At 39.4% G+C, this 19,529-nt stretch overlaps 1 protein-coding gene across 9 annotated transcripts in view; it reads right to left on the bottom strand.

Annotated features, from left to right (window-relative positions):
• The window catches only part of ENAH (ENAH actin regulator), an 86,104-nt gene that overhangs the window by 28,909 nt on the left and 37,666 nt on the right, over nucleotides 1-19,529 (bottom strand). For all 9 annotated transcript variants that reach the window (XM_040057923.2, XM_040057927.2, XM_040057931.2 and 6 more), the window contains 3 exons: nucleotides 13,626-13,791; nucleotides 12,043-12,220; nucleotides 944-1,028 (listed from right to left, as the gene is read on the bottom strand). In XM_040057923.2, coding sequence (XP_039913857.1) covers nucleotides 944-1,028; nucleotides 12,043-12,220; nucleotides 13,626-13,791 — 429 coding nt within the window. The remainder of the gene's footprint in view (nucleotides 1-943; nucleotides 1,029-12,042; nucleotides 12,221-13,625; nucleotides 13,792-19,529) is intronic.

Raw genomic sequence — 19,529 nt, 5'->3', positions numbered from 1 at the left:
GCATCCCTTCAGGAAGGGAACAGCTAATCTCCCGGGAGTATTTTGATGGTAAAATAATCCAGGATTGCACCACAGGCAGTGTGCTTGGGACAGCCCAAGGTCTTACTGTTTTCACTCAGCCCAGTGTGACAGCACTGTCCTACAAGACGTTGCCCTGTCATACCCAGACACTCACCCTACAGCACCACCCCTTACTGCCGTGCAACAGGAGTGGGAACATGGCAACCACTGAGTTTGTAGAAATTTGGGCACTTCAATCTATCAATACATAATGATTATTAAAAGGAATGGGGAAAAAAAACCCTGTATGTTAGAAATGCTGCAGGTCTGAAAAAAATATCCCACAGGGATGGAAATTGAATGGAACAGCTTGGAGGGCAGCACAGATATAAAACCAGCACTGCTCCAGCTGAAAATGAAACTGCTAAAAGCTCCATCAATTTATACACTAAAAGCAGAAAATTACGTTTTTTTGCTAAAGACTACAGTGTAAAGGCAAACAAGATTTCCAATAGAATGTTCTGATCTAACACATCCATATTCAGGACAAAAACTCTGTCACTGGTGATGACTCAATTCTCTGCTTCTAAAACTTCCTTCCTCGCTTGCTGCCTTTTTCAGCGTCAAAAACCGAACACACAACAGTCACTGGAAAATTAATTCGCCTGGTTGAAAATGACACCAGTGAAATCTCCCAAGGCTTCCCCTCTGATTTTCAACTCTTTCCTGCCATGCCAATTCCAACTGCATTGTTTGAATGGATGGAGAGCACGAACAAGGGATCCAGCACCAAAGTTTTTACAGAGCAGAATGAATGGAAGCTGTGCACGTACAAATGCTGCCCTCATGCAGGAGAGCAATTCAAAGTCTTGACATTAATTTTCTCCTCATTAGCAGTGATCACTTCCTTGAACTGAACAGCTGTTCACTTTAAATACCGTACCTTCTCTGGATTTCCATTTCTTCTTGTGATGGACCATTTTGTACTTGAGAGGGAAGCTGTGAATTCTGTCGAGGCAATGTAGGACCTAAGAGCAAAGACAGATCACAAATTAAAGGTTTGAATCTTTATTGTGCAAAAAAAAAAAAAAGCACAAAATCAAGAAAAAAGGCCAGCCATCACAAAACGTTTTAAAAACTGCCCGCTTCTGCTTTTCAAGCCAAACAAGCTCGACAACATAATGCAGCAAATAAAAACTGCAACCTCACGCATGTACAATGTTACCTCTCGCATCTGCAGAATGAACTTATTTCAGATGGATGGAAAGGTCCCACAGAAATGCAAAACAAATTTTCTATATGATGGAATTTGACAAAAGCTTTGAAAAGCACTCCAAATCTGAATTTTTCTTAAAACAAAGAACAAGTACTCTTGAAGGAGCAGGAAAGGCTCAAAAAATTAAAACACTCACCTAAATAGAACACTGGAAAAGGGGGAGAAATCAGAAAAAAGAAAAAAAAAAACAAAAGAACAGGAGAAAAACCATCAGAACCGTATCAGCACATTGAGAGAAGGAAGATAAAGCATGTTTCTATAGGTCACACCAAAATTTACTCAGATTTCAGGTTATCAGTTTGGATCCAAGGCCTTTTTTGCACAGGTAATTGTGCCCAAAGGAATGGGGGCATATAACAAATATGCAAACTGTGAGTTCTGCTAAGCACAAGAGATGCAAAAGGGAAGGTCATGCAAAACCATCTTCAGCCTTCACTGATGGGAAATTCTGAACCGTAAGACTTTCAAGTAATTGTCTACACAAGATCTGTATTCTAGGAACAAAAAAATCTTTACCATTTTAATCACAAATGCATTTACAGCACAAAACTGTGTAAGAAGAAGTGAAGAACAACGCAGTGTGGGACGGAATACAGGAGACCATGAATGCATTGCTGCTGTCAAGCAGTAATCCAGGAAATTATTTAGACTGTAGCTATGCTCAAGATTATGGAATTTTAAGAAGCAAGAATTAAAATCAATTAAAAGGTCAAGTTTTGACAACATCCAAGAGAAAAGCAGTAATTTCTCACTGATATTCCACCAAACTCATTAGAGTTAAGGAGTTTTAATGAGATATTCCCCGTTTCAAATATCAAAATGAAAATTTTTTTCCTATATGAACTTGTGAAAGTCACCCAAACCCATAAAAAGACCATGTGTGATACACTGACACATCAAGGACAGGCGATTCGCTTGAGGCACAACAAACAAGTGCCTTGTTTAAAAGCCCTACAAAAAGGTTCATTTCCTCAGAATGTCACAGTATTGTGTCCACTGTGATCTTTAATCATGAAAATTATAGAAATGTACACTAACCAAGTACCCTACAATTACAAAAAGCAATGGGACTGAATCGTGGAGGATAAAAGCAGGCAGTGTACTACAGGGCTGGGGTCTTCCTTAGTTATTATTTCTGCAAGCATTAGGCCCTTATTCCTAACGGCTTCATGCTGCTTGGGATGCACTATTTTTGCTTCAAGTATCACCAAGAGACACCCACAGGTATAAAACCTATAGTATTTTAAATGCAAAACATTTAACCGCCATGCTGAATTAATAATTAAATTATCACCAAGTAGAAACATCTGCCATGTGGCACATCTGGAAAACTTCTCTGCTTTAAGACTTCTGTCAGACACACATCCTCCTCTCCTCTCCCCTGTGTGACAGGTGGAAAGCTTCAATGCCCATTAAGCCATGACTGCAGCTCCCAGGCAGCTGGGCTCTTTGCTGCCTGCACCAGGCTGCAGCCTTTCATGGACTTCCACAAGCTGACAGAGTGCAGCAGCAGTTAAAGGTGCTGTGAACACCACCACTGCTGCTTGCCATGGCCAACAGAACACTTGGAGTAAGTCAAGGCTCGTGCCTTGAGCTGCAAACTGCAAGTGGCAATGTAAGAAGCAGATACGTGATGAAATTCCTGTCCTGTTCCTCAGAATGAAACAAAAAATAAAGAACAAAAATAAGAAGAAATGGTCACAATACGTCCATATACCAACCAGAACTGTTTTCTACTGAAAATGCAATAGAAATGAAAAGTTCAAGCTTCCACCAATTTAATCTGTAAGAGTATTTAACAGGCTTTTGGAAGAAAGTGATTTTCTGCTGCAGCAGCTGGATGCAGACCACCGCTCTCCAACCTTTCTACCTTAGTCCTTCTTTAGCTAACACCTCCAGAAAGCAAACACCAAGCTTCACCTGCACTGGCTGTTCCAACATGCCTAGCTATGAGAAAACCTCTTCTTGTAGCCTCAAACTTTCTTCCAGAGCACTGTCCTTCAGAAAGCCACGTTATCCAAACTCTGCTCAAGGCAAACATGAGCAAGCCAAGTCAGCTTTAACTTGGCCATCCCACTCCAGTGATGGGCTTCTTTCACAGCTATGCACACAGGAGACAGAACAAATCACCTGCTGGCAATTAACCTGGTGGTTCCAGTACTTCTTAGACATTTTTGCCACAAGGAAATGCAACCAGAGTATACCAAAGGCTTTCAAGTAAGGAAAGTTCAGGTCCCAAGTCATCCATCCTGTTTTCTCATGAAATTTCCCTCTGCAGCCACCCTGCTAAGGAAGATTAGAAAGTTAAAGATCCATGCCAGGTGGAAAAGTATGTTTTATCCTAGAAGGTTTATAACAGCAAGCCAAGACCATCACTTCATTGCTGAAATACAACTGCCTGGGTAGAAGGACAACAAATAAATAAACAGGAACTAGCTAATAAAAACCTCTCTCAGAGGCTTTTGAACACCTCAAGATACTTCAGAAACGACAACCCCCATGAGAAATACTCAGATACTGCCTGGAAAAGAACTCTGATCCTCCTACAGGATCACTTTATCTTCAGAAGCCAATATAAGCCAAATGAGAGATGGGGCTGAATGGTCTATTCATTCTGAGTTTTAAAGAAAACCTAACATCTCTCTTTTTCTAAAAAAGCACAGATGGTGCACTCTGCAGCACATTCTGACAGACAGAGGATATAATTTCATACTAATTTGTTCAGCAGCCATTCCATTTTCAGTGCTTTTTGTTTTTTTAGCTTATCCTCACCTTTGCATCACCCTTCCTCTACGACAGTTCGGGCAACTGCGTGGTGAGAGATGGACTGGAAATTGAATGCATTAAAAATCCCAGGGAAAAAAGCCTCCATTAAGCATTTCCACCAGCCAGATGACAGCCAGACCTGGTTCTTCATGCAGTCACACACACAATTGTGGTGTCATCAACATCAGACTGCTGGGGACTGCTTGAACCAAATCAAGCATCCCCAACACCACCCTTTTAAACCACAACCAGAGTTATAGTTTATCAAACTCCTAAATTTTTCTTCCCTAATTGACTGGCTACCTTGTATCTCTATTCAAAAGCCCAGCTAATTTCAATTGCACAACCCTCTGAAAGCTTAACCGGCAAGCTGGAGAAGAAAACACATGGTCTGTCCTCCCTCAATGCCTTTTGCTCCCCCCTGCTCCACTCTTTCAGTTACCTCGTCTGTTTTGGTGTGTCACACCACACCCTACCCCACTTCTTTTAATGCCAGCTGCATTGTATGTTATCAGTGTTGACACTGCCTGATATTGAAAATATCCCATTCCTATAGCCCTAAAAACCCCCAAGCATCAGCTGTCCAAGATTGGCAGAACACGTGTCCTGCAAGTTATACCCTGAGCTACAGCGTGTGTTTGGGAGCTGGTAACATAAGGATGGAAGAAATGGGGTTTGCAGGGGACCAGTGGCAGTCAGATCACATGAAACCTTCCTCAGAACCCCACCTGCCCTAATTCAAGAAGGCAAAACCACAGAAAAACCTGCAATTACTGTATTTCAGAGTACAGCAGTAAAAGACAAGCCCTAATTTTTGAATAAATCTAGTAAAGCTGGTCAACTATCACACATTAAGAATTTTAGTTTGAGGTGAAGATCTCCATTTTCTCCCCAGAGAAACAGTTTATATAAACAACTCAGTAACTAAGAATTTCCAGTCTCTCACTTCTCAGTATGTTAATGCCAAAACTAAGCAGTGTTCCAATTATACAGTCTGATACCCAAATCAAAGTATGACTTGTCTTTTAGAAGTCTTTTCAAAGACTGAAAGTGGACAGCAAATTTATTTATACATCTATATGATATAAACATAAGTGAGCTGACTATTTACAATCTTTAGAAAATATTTTCTTAAAGGACAGTTGGAATACTCATACTAAGCAAAGCCCACACCCTGGGCAAGAGTTCAAAGCGACAACCATAAAGATGTATTTTTGTTAGGGTATATAAGAACTTACCCCCAAAAAAAGTGTTTTACTAAATGGTTAAAGGTTTTCTGAATGAATGGAAAGCAGGCTTCCTGTGCAGGAAGCAGTAAGAACAACAACTATGGTGAAGCATCCTTCTTTCATGTGTTTCCAGCTCCTTCTCCCATTCAGAGGCTGTCTTGCTCGAGGCCATGGCAGAACCCAGTCTGGGTTGATTTGCTAACCAGCCTTCAGCAGAACCAAAACCACATCACTCCTCGAGCCCTGGACATGTCTTATGGGTTTATCTGCAGGACTATGATGGCCAAAATTGAGAGCATGAACTGCTACACAACAGTTAATAGTGACAGAATTGTCTCTAGTACTTCTGTTTGGGTGAATCATCTTCCAGCCAAGACTTCCCTTCCCTCCAAACACCTACTTCCCCTCTCACAGCAACCTTCAGCTGAGTTAATTCACTCCTCACTCCAAACCTGAAAGCTCACGCTTTCCACTTCAATCCACAAGCTGTTTTAACTTGATCAAGGTAACAAGAGGCAGCAAGAACAACAGAACTCTTCATTAAAACACAGAGGAATTTAAGCAGAGGTAAGCCTGCTATCAGTGCCAGCAGAAGCCCCTATCAGTGCCGGCAGTGCCCTGGAAAGCAGGCACTGAGAACCTGGCAGCCAGGCTTGGCTCAGCACCAGTGTGCTGGGGGAGCTCAGCAGCTCCCAGGTTCCGCTGCCACCCTTTCATGCTCGGGGACACAGAGCTTCACCAGCAGGCAGCTGCTTCAGGAGACTACAGTATCACAAACTCCAAGTACTGGAGTTAAATACATCAATGCCATCTACTGTGGGATATTTATAGCTCCCCCTCCACCCTCAGCTGTGTCAAAATTTGTTTAAATAGCAATGTTAGAGGTGATGACTGTCACTACTGGCGTATAATACTACAGAAATGAGCCTAACCAAGGTTTATTTCACAACTATCTTCATGACTTTTATGAAAACACCCTGCTCCCAAAAGGCAGATTTAATCTATCTACAGCTTCTACTTATAATATTTTCAAAGACAACACTATAAACCCTCAACAGTAAAATATCCTGACACTCCTCTATGTTTATTAAACAAAACTTTATCCATAAATTAATGTACCTCTCTATTTGCCATGCAGTTTAGACCAGCTATCAGATTTTAATTAAATTCTTTAGGTGGTTCACCTAAAATCTAATGCTTTCACATGATACACCCCTAATTCTGAAGAACCAAAAAAACCCCACTTAGAAACACCATGTGGGCAGCCCTTAAAAGTTTGTATAACTCTGAAAACTTAGCAACCCTCCCTTCACTTCCAAACACTACAACTAACACTGACGATGCTTTCAATAAACTCAGGTGCAGTTACAACAAAGAGCAAGTACTCTGTCCAATAAACAGACAGAACTTCCTGCCAACATTTTGGCACCTGAATCAGGATTACCTTATCGGTATTAACTATTATAAACACCTAGTAACGACCTAAAAAAAAAATTATTTAATCAATATCACATTTAAAAGGAAAGGAAAAATCTTGCTAGCAAAACCAGAGATATTATCCAACTTTTGACAAAACAGGTAATAAAAATACCATCATGTTACTCCTGTTCTGACAGGGAGTGCTGACAGCATGTTCCAAACGCTTGCTAAGAGTACAGGTACAGCATAATTACTTCACTGCTGTAGAATTTTTCTCGTCTCAAAACAAGTTTGAGCATGACATGAACCAAAACAGTACAAAGCAAAGCATTTGAGATCCCCCCACATGCTCCACGTATAATTTTCTCATTTCAGTCTTCCGTAGTCTCTCCATATATTCCAATTAGGCAACTCCAATTTTTGTTCCAGTTTGCATTTCCCAAAGATATTAAATTATTCAATCCATGATTGGAGTGCATTTCCCTATCAGCAAGGATTTAATTACCTATCTCTGCTGGAAAAGAAAGGACTGCACATCAATATACAGCTGTGAATAAAGATTTGTTTATTTAATAACTGGACAACCTAGCTTCAAGTTACTAATTCAAGAGAAATTCAAAAAACTTGAACTACAGGTGCTTCTCCCTGCCTCCTGTGGTCAGATGAACAAAATAATGAGACCTTGGAAACAAAAAAACCCTCCTCTGTTTCGTCTTCCTCCCCATTGTCCTAGGAATTAAACTGTGATCTAAGGAAATACTAGAAGAGATTCACTGAAGCCCCTCCTGACCCTGCCTTTATACCCAGAACTTTCCAAAATCTTTTCAAGAACCAATACATAATTGCTACAGATTAGTACAAGAAGCATCACAAAGTTTACATCTTCGTAATTCCATTAGAAAGAATTAAAATAGACTTATTTACTGTTGTGACATCCTTCCTTCAGCTCTTTCGCCGCTTTCATCTTCCGCAACAAACAGCTCCGAGGACCTCAGACGCAAATTACGCATCTATAAAGCTCACTCTTAGTTTCCTGTTCTCCCAGCAAGGCTTTCCTGAGGCTGAACACAGATGCCACACAAAGCACCACCGATTCCAGCTGAACTAGAAGGTGCTTTTTGCAGCAAAACTGAGTATGATACTCCTTTGTTCCTCCCAACACAAGCTTCCCTTATGTGACCTTCTTCCTTCAAAGAAATAATCCATTGTCTCGCACATCAGGGAATTCTCAGCCGTCTAATTTCCCTTCACTGAAGCTTTTCTCTCATTCCAGTGCCACTTCGATTGCAACGAGTCCTACTTAATGCAGATAGGAAAATTTTCTTTGTAATGCAATGCAAAACCTTTGCAGCGAGCCGTCATCTCCAGACAAGAGCAATTACTGAATATCTGAACACACTGCACACAGCCTTAGAGCCAGAAATCCTCTTCGTTTGACCTCCTAAACTCGATGACACGCACTTGTCATTGGATGAAGGTGTCACTTTTGACCACGTCAAAGTTATTTAATGTAACGAGTAGCGTTTCAAAATTTTCCCAAATGAACGCCAGGAAAAAACCTTGGCTCGCTTTTAATGTATTTCTGAAAGAGTGTGGGGCAGGAGTCTGCAGAATTTAATTCTTTAAAATTCCAGGACAAAAGGCAGTCCTGTATTGTCCTTCTCTTCTGGATTTGCAGGCTGCCTACAATCTGCCCAACTAGCCAGCAGGAAAATAGGGTAATGCAATCATTCAAACCAGAATGAAGCTAAAACACTCTGACATTTATTTAAATGAACAGAGTTGAACCATTTGAGAAGTCAGGGCGTTCATTTGATCAGTCCCATAACTCAGGGGGAGGATAAAATCCTAAATCTGCAGAGCATTTGCAGCAGTTTCATTGATAAGGCAGCCATTGCTCTCAAGTCCTTTGAGACAAACCTGCACTGTTTTGCTAGCAGAAAGCTGCCGCTTGCAGTAAAGCCTTTACTCTCAGCTTCAGAGATTTTCACTCTGCATTCTGAACTCATCAGAAGGACAAAAAGCCAGTCCCTGTGAGCTCAGCGGCGCCTCGACTCCTGCAGATCCACTAGAGGGAGATCCTAAATTAAACAACTTCCAATTTTGCCAGCAGAACAGCTGAGGATGCCAACTAAAAGATCAATGACATTTTTCAAATATATGCAAGAGAAGGAGACCGTGATTTAATTTTATTTTAAAAAGAGCGAGAGAGCCATACCCAACAGCTGGCTTGCAAACCAAAAGGATGGACACAACTTAATCTTTCATATCCCTCAGAAGTCGTTTAGATTTCTGTGAACCCTTGCTTAAAATTTAAAATTCATCTACAGCTTTATGAATTTCTGAATAGTATGCTCAGCTAACATTAGAACTGCTTTCCTTTTATGAATAAAATACAACATAAAATAAGCAAGCTAATAAAAGAAATTGCCAAAATGAGAAAGTGCAGCAGAAAATAAGGCAGGATACTGCAAGAATCTAACTTTAACTGGATGTAACTCTAGAATAAAAGGGAAGCTATCTATGTAGGATTTCTTTATTTGATTTGATTGGAGGTTCTACGTGCCATTTTGGATGCACTAGGAAACACAGCAATTTATTTAAACTAATAGAGACAAGTTACCATCTTCAAGTAGAGATTTTTGATGCAGTATCATCAAAACACCAATAAGGACCACATGTGTTAGAATTTTTTAAAAGCCAAGCAGACACATTGAAAGAAACAAAACTAACCATACATAATGTATTGATCATCACATATCAGTGGAAGTTTATTTGATGACACACACCCTCCCAACACCTTTTCAGAAAGAGTAATTTGTTCATAAAAGGGAGGCAGTTGCAATCCATTTCCTAAAAGAGCTAATATTAGAGCCTCAGAGCCAGTGACCTGTCTAAGTAAATATTCACCTACTTCAGAGATGCTAGGGGGAAAAAACCTAACACCAAGGATTCATTTCTAGCTGCACTTTTAGGAAATTATACCAACTACAGAGAAACAAAATTCAGTGAACTTTGAGCAAGGAGCACAATTAGTTTCTAAACTGCAAGTCACTTATCAATATATTTCCATCATTGAAGCGGCATGTTCAGAAAGATACTTGATCGTTTTTACTTCTTACACTGATACAGGACAGAAAAATCAAGTAATATCTAGGTCATACACTGACAAACTTCCCAGCTGATAAAACTTAGGAACATTTGTTGACAGTGCTCTAACACAGAAACATTATGAACATTTATCTTTAAGCATTGTCTGGAAGTGAGATGAGGCTGAGAGTGCAATTCTGTGTGCCTTATTGGGAATATTTTAAAAGCAGCAGTGCAAAACTGCTCATCTGCTGAAACAATGCTCATAAGGTTAAGGTTTAGCTTTATTTCATCCTGATGTAAGCTAGAGCACCTGTCTGTGACACAGGTGACAGCTGATCTTAAACCACCACAGCCCTTGGCCGACAGGAGCCGGGGAAGAACAATTATCTCCTGTGCTCACCATTAGCTTGTGATGCTCCTAATTAATGCATTTTGACTTGTGCCTGCTGCTACCAAATCGAATTCACAAGAAGGAAAAACAAAGTGACTGTGTAATTCAGAAAAACGTAAAGGTTACACCAAATCACTTTCAAACATAGTTACAAAGCTTAATTCTGGCCATCTCAAAATTGCTGAGAACAAAGCAGAGGACAACAGCACTGTAGTCATCAACCAGGCCGTGATAAGTCATACACAGTTATGAAATTTTACAGCCATAAAATTTTAGTTTTACCCAAGTCTTTGCAAACTTAAGTGGCATTTCTGTTTAATAAAGTTTCTACTACTGAACAATATAATAATGCAGCAGTCCACAAACACATGGCAAAAAGCAGCAAGAGAACAAGCCAGTAGATGAAAATGAAAAAGGACACATTGTCTAACTAAAAATGAGCAATGCCACGCCTGCCTATGTCATTTCAGCCTCTCTAGCAACTCAGGTTTAGTGTTAGGAGGAGTTAAATTGAATTATGAAGAGATGTATATATATGCATATATACACACTGAAACACAAATTCTTCAAGTTCAGGTAATGGGAAAGAACTTAAACCCCTCAAACCCGTGGTAATTACCATCAATCAGGCCTCAAAAGAGTGCAAACCAACAATTCACATGTTCCCAAATGTCGGTTGGGAGACATTGGTGATGAACAGACAGAATGCATGAAAAGTTTACAACTGAGTAACCCTTAGAGAAAAAGGAACTGAGGAATTTAGAAGAGAAAACACCCAGCTGAGAGGTAGGGGACTGGGAATCACAACTGGGCTATTTTCGCAGGCAAAAAGAAACCTCCTAACTCTAGCTACCTTTTCTATTTTGGCCTCCTAAGTTGTTTAATAATGTAAGCACTGCAGAATGTATCATCCACAGGCCAGACAGCTTAGTTTCAAAAGGTAAGTCTTGAAACAACCACCAGAATAAAACCCAACTTGATAAATCCACCTTTTTTGCTGTACTTGAGACAGCCCTAGTATAGTTATCTACAGCTGCTCTTCTACACAAGAGAAAGAAAACTGGCACACAAGCACTATCTCTTGTTACATGGGCAATCTTTAAAGTTTAATGAGGACAAAAGAATTCTATTTGGTTACAAGAACACAAAAGACTCTTAGTCCTTTAAAAGAAACTCCCTCTGTGTGTCACAGTGTTATGCTGATCAATTTGCTGTAGAGCCTACCTAGAATATGTTCCAGACATCAGCAGAAGACTGAAAGCCAGGAATTTTTTCCACCACTGTTTTAAAGCCTAAGTCACCCTGGTCTTCAAACAAATGAAATTATAGACCTGGTGTCTAAATCCTATGTGCTCATCTGGATGTTAACCCTGGATTCAAGGTCTCTGAGCTAGAAAACTCTGTATGGTAAGAGCTGCCAGAAAAGATTACCTGAATTCCCAAGGCTGAAGGAAAAAAACCTTCACATTTTTACAATAAACCAGTAATCAGCGAGAAGCAAAAATACCAACACACAGTAGGAACCTGGATGTCTCTAGAAATCCTGAAAGTATCCTCGTTACAAGGTACATGCTCCTTGGGCAGCTCTTTTTGTTTTGCTTCCTTAAAAAAAAGCAAAGCTAGCAGTCTCTAATAGAGAAACATGAAAATTGATTTACTTGCTAGGAATTGCAATTACAGGGATGTCAGTCGAGTTGAGAAGCGCTGTTAAGAAGCAGTAATTAGTCAGACGAAACACTCTAATAATCAAAATACCTAGAGGCTTTATCATGATTAGAAACAAGATGTATAGACTTTTACGCATAAACATTTGAATTTTTCTGTGTTTGAGCAATCTTAGGGGGAAGAAATAGCGAAGAGACTCTTACCAGCTTCCTGGGAATTTAATACTTCTAAGGCATGCATCATGGCACTTGCGAAGACATTGGCATCTTCTTTGCTGCCAAAATTCAGACCATAAACCTGCCTAGCGTCACGCCACTGGTGGAAGGTCTGTGTAGCCTGATTGTACTTCAGCCCTTTTGGAATGGCACAATTTATTACCACCTATAATCATTAAAAAGAAAAAAAAAAAAAATTACTTATGTTTAAAACTGCTGTTCCATCAGAAGCTTCAGCTTTGTGTAGATTTTATTCCTCCACCACATGGTTTAATTCATGACCCATAATCTGCGAAACACAAAGCTGAAAGCACAAAACCATTTTGATTTTAATTCCAACGATGTCTGTAATCAGTGATGAGAACAGATAAGGGGACTAATGAGATATTTTCTATCAACTTTCGTAGCTTAACTGTTCTCACTTCAGAAGATGCAGCGATGTTTCCTAACAGCAATGTAGTAACATCAACAGCTCGGACTTCCAGCAGCAGAAACACCCGTCTGAAATTCCGAAACTCATTTTCCCATGAATTTCACTGGGTATTTGTTAGGTTTCTTTTTTAACCAAGTTATCACCTTCTCCCTGTGGCTGCTGCACCCCTTGCCTTGCAGGGCTTTCAGCAGCAGTTCACTGGATTTGCACCATGGATCACAGGATATCATTTTACAAGATTGTTATGGCTCACACAAAAGATGATAAATTCGAGCTATTAGGGCAACCATTTACTACAAGCCATCCACCAAGAGGATCTCATTGCACTTGGATAACTATATCCTCTCACCTTTTCTGCTGAATAATGGGAGAAAAAAATACCCTCTCAGAGGGGGGTTTGCTCTCAGGTGAATGCACAGAGACCGTTTATTACTTGGAGTAAGTGTTTAACGACAAATCACACAGGAGATTACCAGTCTAGGCTTCAGGTGTGTGGTAAATGACCAAAAACAGACCAAAAGAATTCTATGAAATGCTGGGAGGGAGGGAAACAAATATAAGAAGCTTTCCTCAAATAAAAGATTAGTTTTTTAACCCCATCCCAAGTATCATATGGCGGAGCACACTTACAGACAGAGTGCTAATTTGCCATTTAATCATGATCCAGTAACTTCATCAAGGAAATTAAAATGTAATCCCCGTTACTCCCTTCTCACAGTCTCTTAAAGTGGCAGATAATCAGCATTACCAAATATCAGAAGGTTTTCTGAACAAAATGATCTGGGGAAATGAGACATCATGCATCCAAGTTTTCATGAGATAGGAAGAGCTAAAAGAAGCGCCAGTGTCTACACAGGCTGCAGCTCACAACGCCGAGGGGGGAGAAAAGCTTTCAGGTTGCCACTTTGCCTTAAAAAGAACCAGATGACTTCCGTGTACACAACTAGCCTTTATAAACAGATATCTGTAGGAAGGAATGGCAAAAGGACTATTGCCTTGGGGGTATGCAAAGTGCTTAGTTCATAGGGAAAAAGCAATAAAAGTTCTGCTACTTCAGTGAAAAAATGTGATTTATTTTTCATTGGTCCCGTAAGTTTGCTGAAGACTTAATAGTGTAAATTTTCAGAGGTTTCCTCACCTGATGATCCTGAATCTTCCTGCCCACTACTCTGAATGTGTTGTTGCCTGTGTGATGATATATGTGAACTCTGCTGAATCCGGTTGATCCACCAGCTGGTACCCATTTCTTGTTGGCATCATCGTAGACCATTACAGCAGCTCGTGCTTGGCAGATGCTCTGTTCACTGTTAATATACAAAGTGGAGGAGAAAATAAAATTACTTGTGGCAAAGCATCATCTTTCTGGTTAACTTCTTTTTTTTTTTTAAACTCAAAATGTTAAAGCAATACTCCTTGCAACTTGCTGAAACCTCCACCTTTCTGAATACAAAACCACCAGGACTCTGACGTTTTGCTGACGTGTGTTCATTCTGAAAACCTGTGGTCCAGACAGACAGGCCTAACAACTAATAAAAGAGATCAAGAAGGTATTCACTTCTTCTTTTTGCACTTTTTCCCCTAAACAGGTTTTTTTCGCCTCCTTTTTCCTCACCACCAGCCATGAACTTTAATTAAATGCCATAATCATGTACAAAGCCTTCTGCAAAGACCAAAGAGCAAAGAATCTGGAGTTGCACTAGCTTCATACAATCTACACTTCTCAGTGGAAATGACTTCTAGAAGAGATGAGAACTGGAAGGCCCTTGCACCTTTTAACATGTAGAGAAGAAAACAAACACACAGAATAAAGACCAGCACAAAAATTTCACCAGCTCATAGATGAAACATTTTGGTTTTGACACATTTTACAGCAGTTGACACCCAGATGTAGCATTTTCTCCCTTCGAAAAGGTTCTACTAATCACCCAAAGTGCAAATTCATCAGAAGATTGCTATCAGTAGCTAATCCTGATTATGCCAGTCATCTGGAAGCTGAGCTACAGCCTGAAGTTAAAAAGGAGAATAACATGAATGTCATTATAAGAAACACATGAAATCAGACCATACCAGAAAGAGACCAACTATTAGGAGAGGAAAGGGTGATACCATGCAGGTTGTCTTTGCGGGAAAGATGCAGACAGGAAATAAAAATAGAAAGGAATGATTTCTTATCAGTAAGTCAGATTCTCTGAACATACCACTCCAGCACATGCAACATTATAGAAAGCACATGATGCCTGGCTTGCAAGGAATGTGCCTGCCATTTGGAAAACTGAGAAGGCTGAAGAGACATGCATCCTTCATATGAAAGTAAAGGTATTTTTTCATATTTTATGAACAGGGGAAAGCATGCCTCCTCCATCCATCTGTCTTGGGGGTTTTTGTGGTTTTTTATTGGTTGGTTGGTTTGGGAAGGGGTGTGCGCGTTTGTTGGGGTTTTTTCCCAAAGACCATGCCAAATTTCCCAGTATCTTATTCACATCTCCCAATACAAGAAAATTCTGAAGTGCATCCAGCTGTTTTGTTAACTTTCAATACCGACATTTTTGAGAAAACAGAATCAATTTCTATCACACTTTCCATGGCATTCTAACAATTAGAAAAGTGCTCAACACTGGGATGCTTTTCAAGGCTCATGGAGAAGACAGAATACTGAGATCATGTCTCATGCACGTGGGAGATTCATGATCAAATGAGAAAATACGTTCCCAGTTTAAAAAATGCACATGTTCTAATTACATCACCTATTCAACAACTAGATCAGAATGGTATTACAACCTCTAATTAGACCACCCTTTTTCTAGTTCAATTTAGGAATATCAAAGTCATAATATACATAACTAAAGTGCTTTTTTTCTACGCATAATTTATAGTTTAGACTGGAAGGACCACATCTGAACCGGAAAGAAAGATTAAATGGAAAGAAAATAAGTTTTGGTACAACTTTTAGGCATTTCACAGTCCCATTAAATATATGCCACAGTGAAATAAAGTTCCCTTACTTGAGAAGAGGACAGTGCAAGAACCTACTGGATTTCTTTATTTTTAGATATTTTGGCACACATCCTAAAGTTCAAACCTAGAAACATTCTGTACTGTTCACAAAGTACATGACAAACACTAGTGGTTTCTCTAAAATGCCTGACAGTAAACTTGGAAAACTTCTGAACCCATAATAAATTTTTGCTACATTTCAATTGGATCAATCAGAAGCATGATAAACCATAGGTGACAGGACCTAGATACTGATTTGGAAGCAGAGCCATGTGATTCACAGAGTTCTTGCCAAAAAGTAACTTCTACTCAGTCATGTGCCAGACAGATTAAAGAAAAAAAAAAAAAAAAATTCTATTAAAAATTGAGACTATGATTCTAAGCTAATATGTTCCAATTACAACAAAGGTAAAACCAGAGTGACTGAGTAATGGTACAGTGAGCAGGAGACTTAATAGGACAGACCATCAAATTTCAGGTGCTCTTATTCAGCCTAAGTTTATGAAACTTTTTAAATGTTTTTATTTGACATACCAAAACCATAAAGAAATAAAGACAAAGAAAAACCTATTCATTTTAGAACTGTTTGGTATTCAAGTGGTAGCCTTCACAAGTGCAAATAAGATGACCTTGAATTGAATTTCTAGCTTTTCTTTAACAATTGCTAAACTATTTTTAGTTCCACTTCTCAGGCCGTGTCTTATAACTGGAAGTATTAACCAAGTCTAGATCTCAAATACTTCATGCTCCATTTAAAATAAAACCATTTTCATAACAGGGAATTATTCATATAAAAAGATGAGATGATTCACAAACTTTTAAAAATGACAAATACAAACAATTTCCAGCTGACCTTTTCAATGACTGCACAATAAACCTTCTGCCTTCATTTCATATAAAAGCTCTAACTAAAATTTCAGTGTTCCAGGTGTGTAATTTTCACATCCAGGTATCAATTCGAAGGCGCCATACTCCCCTCTGGCCAACAGCTCCCAACACACAGCACTTTGTTTATCAGACTGCAAGAGTAAGATGGAAAAATGAAAGAAAGAAAAGATCCCTATGAGAAAGAAATTAAACCATCACAGGATGCTAGCCTGGGTTCAATAATGATACATTAGTAGGTGAAGGAGAGATTTATTCAATTACTCTCTTAGTAACAAGTTCTCTAAAGTGATTACACTTCCTTTTGAAGAAAAGCATGGAGGCACAAGCTTTAGTGAAAAGAATCTTTAGTCCTGCTCTCCAATGGCCATTTGACAGTTTAGCATCTGAAAGTAATATATTGTATATTATAATTAGACACCATAAAGTATTTAAATACCAACCCCCTCTCCCTAAAAATAAAACGCATACTAGAAATCCATCAACTTCAAAGGGTCACACCAAATCAAAAATCCACACTGTTAGCTCATGACTATCCTCGACAGGGCTAAAGAAAAATAAAGTTTAGGGCTTTTTTCTGAAGATGCACCTTTTTCTAGGAAAATTCTGACTTTAGTATACACACTGTGACTAGAACCTGAAGCAGTCTCTTTCATTCTACAAATATATATGAACTTAAACTTCAGTGCAAAAGAACAAGAGCCGAGTGAGTCAGAAGGGTAACATTTATTTTATTTCTTGCTTTTCACGCTTATGACACTTCCCTGCTGTACTTTTATTAGGAAACAGGTTTTCACCCATCTCAGTATTTATACATGAGCTCTTCACAGTCCCCAGGGTTTGTTGTAACACGTGTGTCCCTTACATGACCTGTGCTAGGATGGCTTCCTTCATTCACTACACCAGAATCACTTAGGTCTGATCACAAATGCAGATTTTTTACATATTACCCTACACTGGTGGCAAATAAACAAATTGTCTCCAGTCCTGTTACAAGAGAAAAGAAAAAGGGTCTTCATCTCTTTGCCATGCCATTAGGCCTTCAAAAGCATCCTACTGGGTTTACTTGCCTATCTACAAATTATCCTCTTCCTCGTGGGGTATAATGGTTCCAGAAACCATTAGACTTGGATCAGCCTGCACCTTTTCAATATGTGGGCTGATTAGGGGATGTGAGAGATTGAGCATCTCCAGCTTCACATGCTACTGCCAAAATGCACAGCTGCTCCAAGAACTGACTGCTAAATTATCAGGGCAGCAAGTTGGGGAACTACAGTGAAATATTAACAAAGAAAAACTGAGAAATCCTGTGTTCCCCAGTAAACTTACTGAACTTAGTATGTGAAATTAGTTGCAGAAAACAGAAAAGTCATACGAGGGAACATTCACGCAAAAAAGTGCTTAGCAAACCTTAGGAGACAAAGTGTACAAAGCTCTCTTCCCAAAATATAAATCTTGACAAATAGCTGGATAAATATATGTTAGGAGGAGTTATTCTCCAGACAAAGATGTAAGGCTCTGATTGTTAAAGCCCGCCATTTTTCTGGTGGAGTCCACCTACAGCAATACCATATAAAGCCAATGACAGGGTGGCTGGTTTTTATTTGGGGTGGAAGAGTGGGGGGGAGGTCTGGCACTCAAAAGGCTCACACAAAAAACCACAGTAGTAATGAATCATAAGTATAAGATTATTCTTATGGGAGAATATACTTTCCTCCTCCAGTGATGAGATCATACAAAAAGCTCAAAATCCACAGCAAACTGAACCCTAGCAGACATCATTCTTTCGCCCAGATGGAATGTGTTCATTCTTTCACATCCCAAGTTCTTAAGCTCAATGCACAGTGACACCAATCCAGTCTGCTGACCTAAGCCTTCTTTTTTTTCTTTTCCCCTCTCCACAAGAAGTGGATGCTTGGTTTTCCTCTCTCAAGAACTAGAAAGGATAAACATACTTCAAGGATCAAACTCATATGAAACACAGCACAACTGCAGCCACAGAAAAGATCATTTAAATATACTAACAAAAGCAAGGAAAAGCTGTGATTGCTCTGATGCTCTACCTTTGGTATTTTTGTCAGTAATGTAACAATGAGGGTTTTTTGAAAAATTATAACCCATTACCACTGCTTCTGGTGATTCAGGCTTTTTTTTTCTTCCTGCTATGTTCTCAATTTACAGAGACATAACAACGTGTTCTTAAAATGTGCAGTCTTTGCGGGGCAGAAGGAATGGAAAGAGACACTGATTCATCAAACGCCTGTTTAGGATTTTCAAACCATGTGGCACAAAGCTAGAAAGAAACTCTAAACACTTCCAATTCTAACAACTTAAAAATACACATTTTTGAAAAGCAACTAAATGCTGGTCCAGATATAAAGTTCTGTATTTTAGTGGTGGAGTTTTGCAAGGTAATTTTTCCTGCCTGTTCCTGAACCCCAGCTGGTACCTCACAGTGAAAATGTGTGTTCTCTGTTTTGCTCTTAAAAAGTTAAAACCAGTCAAAACCAGACCAAAATCCCAGATATATTGTTCCACTAATTTCTATTAACTAAAAAAGACACTGTAGACAAAGTTGCTGTGTATGCTAAGTTGCTCATCTGGCTTAACAGTTAAGCTCCTTTTTAGCATCTTGAAGCTAACAAAGGAATGTTTCCTATGCCCTCAAATATGCTCCAGATTGAACTAAATTACATAGCTTAATATTTATTTTTGGGAGTCGGGGAAGGAGCTTGGATTTTGTTGACAGGGGCAATGCGATTGAGGCGATGGGAAAAACTTTGGGTTGCTTTAGGTTTTAACTCATAATCAGCTGCTTTAATTTTATTAATTTCTTGAAATTTAGCACTTCAGCCAGAAGGACATCTCAGAAGAGGTTGAGTGTAACAATTACCACCTCCTCCTGCCAGCAAGACACCCACACCATCAACAGGACATCGTGGAAAGATATAATCCATGAGGATTCTGCAGAGGTTAACACAGCAGTTCAATAAGTTACGTTTCTCCAACACATCCTCAGCTGAAAAGTAAGAATCTCAACTTTCCCTGCGTTACTAAAAGCCAGTAAAACGCTGCTGGCAAGGGAACGTCACGTGTTCGGTACAGCAGAAGGAACTAAGCTGTGCTGTGCCACTTGTACCCAACTTCAAATGATGCAGCTTGC

Source organism: Hirundo rustica, chromosome 3 (assembly GCF_015227805.2).
Source record: "Hirundo rustica isolate bHirRus1 chromosome 3, bHirRus1.pri.v3, whole genome shotgun sequence".
NCBI lineage: Eukaryota > Metazoa > Chordata > Aves > Passeriformes > Hirundinidae > Hirundo > Hirundo rustica.
This window is presented reverse-complemented; position numbering and strand designations above follow the sequence as displayed.